An 8605-nucleotide genomic window follows, 5' to 3' on the forward strand; every position below is an offset into this window, starting at 1 on the left:
GATGGGTCTGCTGTCATAGCAGCGAATTCCAAATTTTTTGGGATGAAAAAAAGATTTGTAGTGAACTTCCCAAACGCTACAGGATACGAACAAGAACAAGAACTTGATGTTCGTAAGCCCATTAAATCTGCGGGAGGTTTCTATATATTTGCTGCTAAGCCAAGTGAAAATGGCTATATAAAAGCAGTCAGGTTTGAGACTCAGTCTGTTCAAGTTGGTGATCCTGTTCATTCATTTGTTTTCCCTAGAGAAGGGTATATTACACCAACCGGTTATTGCAGAGGTTCAGTAATGTAAGATCTCTCATATATTATCACATTATGTAATATTGTCGTTTAAATAAAATTAATAATGTTTTTCTTCTTCAATAAACAGAGATGTTTGTTGCAGAGTTCTATTTCATGATTGCGATATGCATGAGTACGCTTACTTAGGATCACCATTGTTCAATTTGTCTGGTGATCTAGTGGGGATAACATATCTTGATCAGGGACACTGGCAAGCATGGACTGTTTGGGAGCTACTAGATACTTTTAAAAAATGGAAAAGGTAGTATCTGTCTCATATTTGATTAAACTCAAAGAATAATCTAATTTGAAGTATCATGTATTATTTTTCTTAGTATTTGATAAAACCATTCAAAAATGAAATATTTAGAATTGCATTCTTCAAAAAATTGGTCATTGCATATTACGTATTAACATGTGCGTAGACACTTAGTCACTTTGTCCATCTGAATAGATTACTTTTATTCTTGATTTGAATAAATTGGCTTCAATTATCTAACTTTTTTTATTTGGCATGTGCAGTACCATTGTTTCCAAGGGAATTGAAGAACCTGCAGGGGCAGAACCTCAAGTGGAAGAATAAAACATCTAGGAGCAGGTTGTCAGTGCATGATTATTATTAATGCAAATAAATTTTCCATATTTGAGAAAATTCAGTCTGTTATAGAAAAATATGCTTGCTGATAGCTATTTTTTATTTCAAGGGCTGACTATTGGTGGGAGATAGCCTGAGCAGCAGCATATGCAAGATGTCACGCATCTCAAGAAGTCTCAGGCAGCTGCGGTTGTGGAGTTTGAGTTGCAGCCTACTAGTGTACGTGTTGATTTAGGTTTGATTTTTGAACTATTATGTGACTTTTTTAGGAACCATTTATCCCGCCGAGCTGTTGACTGCTATGAGGTATTAATGTGATGCGATCTGGTGAACTCTTTTCACATTCATGGATGTTAAACAATTTCTATTAGGGTTTTATCATTGTATTGTTGTGGGAGATGTTTATATAATGTTTGCAAATGCATAGTACGTTCACATTTCTTTAAATTACTAGTAAGCCGTGCGGTGTGCCGCCGTACCGCCGTGTTTGGCAGTAGGTTAATTGTATATTTGATGAATATTTGTCGAAGTTGATGGGTTCCAGGAATGTTGTATCATGTGGGTAATACGTATGATCTAGTGGCATGCTTCGGCCATTGGGCATGGACTGATGCTAAAGAAGCGTCACAGTGAAGTTGACATCGGAGGATCCCGTCGCAGAGGTCATCTGTTTGGCTGGCCTTCTTTTCAGCGCTGCTGCAGCCACAGCACACTGTTGCTACAGTGTTTCACCCCTCTGCCGCGGCTGTCATCCAATGCAAGCTCATTGTAGAAGCAAGCAGGGGAGGAGAAACTCGTCTTACTCGACATTCCAACTTCAGTTGGAGATTATGGAAGAAATGCACAGGAATCAATTAGAAAGGACAGTGGCACGGTCTGCTCATTTAGGCTGCATAGCTTGAAGAGCTGAAGAAAAATGAAGTGCATCCTGTCAATATCTAGAACAAAATTTAGGATGCATAGCTTGAAGAGCTGAAGAAAATGAAGTGCATCGTGTCAATATATAGAACAAAGAACTGATTTTAAAAGGTTAGGTATGCAAAGAAAAATATGAAAAGAAGAGAAAATAAATTACCACCTAGTAGCATCAATCTTTGCTCAAAAAAAAAATCTAGTAGCATCAATCACTTTCAAGATATATAGATATATATGAACTACAAGAATTGTGTTAATAATTTACTAAAATCTAGTAAGACGTTGGTCTATTTACTAGAATTTTGCAAATCTAATTATTTACTAGAATTTATTGATTTTGCAAGTTATATGGGAAAATAGACAAATGGAATTAGGAGAAATAAAGTAAATATTGAATTACAAAGTTGGCAATAAGACCGCAATGCTCAGTAGTGGAATATTGATTTGAAGGAAAAACTATGAGAAATGCACTATAGGAATAAATAAACTAAATAATATAATATCATTCTGTGTTATAATATAATTCAGACGTTTGGTAGCGCTAGAGCCTAGAAATGAGACTTCTCAAGAATTAAAATTTGCATACATAATCAACAAAAAACATCAAATTTATTAAAACATCACTCTAAGTTATTACTCCCTCCATCCCAAATTTTATTTCAATTTTCTTGAAGAATCGAAGCGTCATACAGCAGGTCATCCAGAGCGGAGAGGCGGTGGGTTTATTTTGTCTGGTTGTTACGGTCTGGATTGAGGGCCATTAGCAAGGAGCATGCCTTCATCTCCGCGTACATACAGTAGCATGCAAGCCAATTAACCCAAGGCCGATGTTAAAATATCTTCTTCCGTGACAATCATATATGGTGAATCCTCAAGCATTGTTGTTGGGAAGGAAAAGCAGATATATAGGAGCAACCATGGCAAACTGAAAGAGTTATGTCAATGCAATGTAATGGTCGATTGTTGAGCAATGATCTACAATAATAATATAAAATAAGTTGGTTGCTGCTTATATTTTCATATCTTATTCAGTTCCATCGAATTATTTCCAAGTCTAGCTCTCTACTAATTTTTATTCTCAAAGAAATGAACATAGTAGTATTTTATCTTACTGTTACTAATTAGAGGCTTAATATAGTTATCATGGGATGAGCTTTGAATTATTTCCAAGTCCAGCTCTCTACTAATTTTCATTCTCAAAGAAATGAACATAGTAGTATTTTATCTTACCGTTACTAATTAGAGGCTTAATATAGTTATCATGGGATGCGCTAGGAAAAAAGACAAATCATAAAAATTCTCATAATAATCAGAAATAGTTGGCCCTTGATTTCGCAGACTCTAACCATCATCACCAACAATAGCATTAGATCCTTTTTGTTTCAATAAAAAATATCCATCCAGTACCTCTCTAAATTTGCATCCAAATAACCCATCTTTGTCCTTATAAAATATAATTCAAAATAAATTATAAATTTATTTATATCTAAATTACCAATCTCTATCATTATGAAGATAATTTAAAATATCCCTCTATTTTTTCATATAAATTACCCACCTCATCCATTATGAGAGCCAATGCAAAGTAGTCCCTAAGTTTGCATCCAAATTACCCACATATATCATCATAAGAGTAACATTTAAAACTTGTATAGCACATCCTAACAACTCAAACGTGTCCACGAGGATGCTGTCGGTGTTGTCCGACATTCAAGCACACATGCTCAGAGCGGCGTTGTAGACGTCCCTCTCTGGGCGCTCGCACATCTCCCTACTGAGGTGAGACGCCGGGATGGGAGGGACCTCGAAGAACTCGAGGGGAGTGTCCCCAAGCTCTCCAAAGCTTTTTGGGATGTTAGTGGCCATGTAAGGGAGCTTGAGGTAGACGGCGAGAGCAGCACTCACCAGCAAAAGATGAATTACTAAAAAATGGTGTGTCCTCAGTTACTAAAAACACATGCCATTTTTTATTGGTTTGTTTTATTCAGGCCTGAATTCCTAATCTTGCTCAAAGAAAATTGATATTATTTAGGCATGAATTTCTAATATTATTGAAGTCTATTTTGATAATAATTAATATGGGACATAAATCAAGTCATCTTTGAGGTTTTGGTCATGGTTGCTGGGTAAGGGTAGGTAAGGATTTTTTCCCCCTCTCGTTGCAACGCATGGGCATATTTGCTAGTCTTGTAAAACATGTTCTATTCTTTCTTCTTCTTATATGATATGGCAACGCTCCTGCCAGTTTTCCAAAAAAAAAGGGGGGGAAGACTCTACTGTACAGGCCAAAAGTTTGCCCTAAAACATCCAAAAACACTCAAAATAAGGAAAGATGATCTGGGAATGCAGAGTATTCACATCGCACCACGAACGTATCAGGTAACCAGTTTAACTATCTCAAGAGGAAATAAAAAGTCTATGAATATCCATTTTCTCCCCCACGCTAGTGCAACCGACTTAAATTGGGGAACCATATCAAAGCGTTCAGCATGTATCCCGTATAGCATCTGTATACAGCAAGGCTTGCAATAACCCGTACACCTATGCAAGCCACCTACACTCTGGAAATCTAGCACAACTGCTCATCAAGGCAACATGCTCCCCTTGCGATGCTCTTTTGCACTCTGAACTCCAAGGAACACCGTCACCGTTACATATACGTCCATGCCTTCATTCCGCGCTAATGTTCTCCTGCCAAATGGTAGAGCCTGTCAGAATAGGAAGAAATACTCAGTGCTCAAATATATGGTTTCCTACAACAGATTCTTAGAAGCATTTAAGCTTTTTTATTTTGCATTTGGTACGGCCTTGTTTTCAAGACTATATGGAGATTCCAGGTATCCAAGGCTGCAAGTATTGCAGTGCATTTGAAGGGTGGTTATTCACCCTGATTTGGTTCAACTCATTTTCCATAGCAGAGCTTCCTACGTATTGCACAAGTACAAATTGCATGTGCAAAAAGACTTGTGTACCTCTAGAAAGATGGTTTTATTCCGCGGAATCAGAGTCATCATCGCCATGTACAGGAGCTGAACTTCTAGGCAAGAATTCTTCATCAGGATAGATATCTCCGAATAACTGCAAAAGAAGAAGCATAAAAGAATTCATCAGGACAGAGCTAGTGATGTAAATGAAGCATCAACCATTCTAAAGCTGTCATAAAAAAAAGCATACTCTTGATGTATATTATGAAGAACATGCAATTGCCATATTCAATAACCATCTCATACTGACAGGAACAATTCTGATTAGTAAAAGTTTCACTATTTGCCAGTGCAGGTACATGAGTGCCTCAGAAAACAAACAGCAACATCCCAGGATGCACTACCTTTTTTGTCGATTCCAGTATGAACCTGTAATCCAGGTTTTCATCAGGCATGGGGCATGACCATAAAGAACCAGGTGTTGATGTTCCCTGATAGTGCAAGACAGGACAGTGAATGTTTTAAATAAAAAGAACATATATATATGTAGCAAATTTGTTTACCAGTGCTGAAATGGACATGGATACAGTCCATAATGATAACAAAAAGAAATTCACCTGTGTGATCTCTTGAACATACACACAGCTCTAGATTAGTGTTGGCTTCATATCATCGGTGCTTTCACTGGTTGACTCAAGGTGGCCTTCGGAGCCATCTGAATCCTGTGGCTGTGGACTGAAAAGAGCATCTATTGCTTTTCTGATGCACTGCTTTCCGGCGGAGGCATCAGTACAGAGAGTAGACAGATATGCCATAAACCTGCATGTGAGATTAGCTTGCAGGTAAGTTACTTGCCTATATTATATGGCAATTTTGAACGTGGTTATTCCTGGGGATAGAAACCTAGAACAAGTATATGTGAAAACTGCAATTGATGCATGCTATGATGATAGGATATAAAACTTACATTCCAGAAGGGCATACTGCGAGATTGCTGCTCAATTGAAGAAGCCGAACAGCTGCAACCTGCTTCTCTTCTAGCGCTAAATCAGTAGTGGAAACTGGGTCAACTAAGAGAAACAACAACACCATGGCTACATCAAGGAAACCTAGCAGAAACACACATAGAATAGTTTTTCTTACACTTTGGAGGGAAAACAACCAGAACATTTGATGAACCCTGTTTCACAGACTTGCTAAATATGCATATTCCCCTCACAACACTTCTTGGAAAATTTGAATTTGAATCATCAGATGGAACATCCAAGGTAGGAATTTTGTATGAAGGATCAATTATCAACTGTTTGCAAGAAATATCCTGACCAGATGCCAATCTGGCACCTACAAAATGCTTCTTTTCCTGATCCAATAAGCAAAGTATTTCATGTTAGCAATGGCAAAATTGTAAAAAAAACAAAGAATTGGTAATGCAGCCCTGCAGGTAAAGCATGCATCCTCTGCCATGGCAAACAAAATAAAGAAAATAATCACTGATATATTTACACTATATTTGCAAAACATATCCGAGTATAGTCCAATTGTTAACAAAAACACATGAAAACAGAAGTTGTGCATGAAAGATGACACATAGCTCAAATAGATTTCAAAATGGTCCACTGTATGATAAACATCAGGAAGAAAAAGTTAACAAGAATATGGCCAGCGTAGAACTTGGTTTATCATCATACCTCATCCATAAGAAGTGCAGCCACTGGCATCCGCAACACCTGAATCACAAAATATGATTGCTCAGAATTGGCACAAGTTACTTATAAGGAAGAAGAAATAAAGTGCAGGATGCCATTCCAGCAGAGAGTTGCCAAGCCCAAGGTCTAGCACAGCAATATTCCTAAATGTTTTGGGAAGCAATAAGCAATCAGATTGCAAGTTACCAATTACAGATCATAGGGACAAAAGATGGTACAGTCACATGACTAAAGAAACAATAGCCAAAGCTAGAGCGTAAAAATCATTGCTACATATATTGTGAAGATCATCTTACATATAGGGCACCCTTAACCGCAGCACAGCGACAGAAAGCTTGAGGCAGCTCACCATGCCCATACATAGGATAAGTGAAAGCACCCTCTGCATTAGCAAACCTGGTATGGTTGAAAACATAAGAAAGATGTAAAATTGTAGACTTGTAGTACCACAGCTAAGTGCTTTTAAGATTCCACATGCCAGGCCACATATATTCTCTAAAGCTAAATAAAATACGGATTAATCAACAAGGCATTTATATAATAGAATATATATGGCTTTCCAAAGTGAACAAGAAAAGGTTCAGGCAAGCCAACTGACCTCCCAATTGATGAGGAGTGCAGAGCAATGGTCTTGATGTTGGATATATAAGCACTTTTAGTTTTAACTTAATCCAGAAATAAATCATGAATATGATAAACAAGCGGCAGATTAAACTAGACATGTCTACGCAAGATCTAGACAAGTCTATCATTGCAAACAGAATCAGAGATTCTACCATACTATCCAGTGCTATTAGACTGCAACAGATCAAAATAGCTAGTATGGAAGACATAATGTGAGTTAAGAGGACGTACGTTTCTTTCTTGATGAAAACCGGTTCCTGGACGACAACCGGATACAGCAGGCGACGACGATCAGCAGCCTGACGTTGTTCGCGACGACGAGTGAGGCCCGAGCGACGAAGAGGTAGACGAGCCGTGGTGAAGAAGTCGACGAAGAACTTGATGAAGCGGAGGAAGCGATCGAGCAGTCGCGCAGAGCGCTTCCCAAAAACCTTATTCGCCCTCTCCCGGTGCAGGATCGCTGAAGACGACGGTTCCGGAGACCTGCTCTCCCAATCGCCGGTGCACGCCGACAAACGGGATGGAGTAGGCTACGGTGGCGGCGCAGCAGCGAGAGGAGGCAAAACCCTAGCTCGAATAGATCTACTTCTGGTAGAGGCCGATAGGTCGCATATATAGGAGAGCCCACGATTATCACGTCGCGATCGTGATCTAAACCGGTTAGGATTCCATAGCGATCGTGATCTAAACCGGTTAGGATTCCATATATCTCGCTGACTTAATGACCAAGTAACCAAAAAATAAAACGGCAAAAGGAAGCCGCGCCCCCGCAAGGCGAGGGGCCGGATTTCGGCGGACCATTCACGCAGGTGCCGCGCGCCCGCGCCCTTCGCCCCGCCCGGCCCGGCGAGGCGAGGCGAGGCGAGCGAGCGCGCGCGTGTGGAGCTTTTCTTCCCTCCCACACACATAGCTTGGAGGAGTGGAGACAACTTCCATATTTAAGTTGGTCATCCCTCCCCTCCACTAGCAATGTGGGACTAAAGATTTGCACTCCACCTCTTGCCCACATGGGCCTTTGAGATTTAATTGAAATTCTGAAATTACTAATGGGCACCACTGTCGGGCCTTAGCAAGTTTTCATAGACAGACGGGGCCATCAGAGATTTTGCCTGTTTCTCACTGCTGTTTATATACTAGTGTTTCGGCGAGGACTGTTAAGTTGAACTCTCACCTAGAGCTTCAAGCTACATTCATCCACAACTTGAACAATGGACAAAGCCTTGAATTGCAAGTTTTGTGCGGACAAGTTTCACTCAAAGTCGGGACTAGTACCTGGCTGCCTGTAGCCTACCCCGCGGGTGGGGCATATAGGTCGTACCCCCTTGGTCTCTTCATGAGCTTAATAGAGATCACCCAAGTCTCACAGACTGCGACCTTACAACAGTCGGGCTCATATAGGTATATTTTTCCAAGATGTTCTGCAGGACAACATCTTTGCTAATTAAAGCCAACAAAATATATTAAGGCAGTAGCCAGCCTGCCATGCAGTGGTTTGAGAGTGTTGCATCATTTCTCGAGTGGGTTAGTAGGATACTCTCATGCTATCCCATGGCT

The 8605-nt window shown here is 39.8% G+C and overlaps 1 protein-coding gene and 1 long non-coding RNA gene across 2 annotated transcripts; one reads left to right on the plus strand and one right to left on the minus strand.

Annotated features, from left to right (window-relative positions):
• The first annotated feature begins 6 nt into the window (after positions 1–6).
• LOC101770538 lies at positions 7–1329 on the plus strand. The gene is made up of 4 exons (XR_215904.1): positions 7–293; positions 376–549; positions 810–885; positions 992–1329. It is a non-coding gene; the product is annotated as an uncharacterized LOC101770538 (long non-coding RNA).
• Positions 1330–5133: 3804 nt separating this feature from the next.
• On the minus strand, positions 5134–7057 carry LOC106804530 (rab escort protein 1). The gene is made up of 7 exons (XM_022822828.1): positions 7026–7057; positions 6724–6823; positions 6410–6448; positions 5865–6081; positions 5689–5764; positions 5339–5540; positions 5134–5212 (listed from the first exon to the last, which is right to left on the minus strand). Exons 2-6 carry the CDS (start codon positions 6787–6789, stop codon positions 5369–5371), a joined length of 570 nt encoding a protein of 189 aa, XP_022678563.1. The 5' UTR covers positions 6790–6823; positions 7026–7057; the 3' UTR covers positions 5134–5212; positions 5339–5368.
• Positions 7058–8605: the final 1548 nt, after the last annotated feature.

The sequence above is a fragment of the Setaria italica genome, chromosome IX (genome assembly GCF_000263155.2).
Source record: "Setaria italica strain Yugu1 chromosome IX, Setaria_italica_v2.0, whole genome shotgun sequence".
In the NCBI taxonomy this organism is placed as follows: domain Eukaryota; kingdom Viridiplantae; phylum Streptophyta; class Magnoliopsida; order Poales; family Poaceae; genus Setaria; species Setaria italica.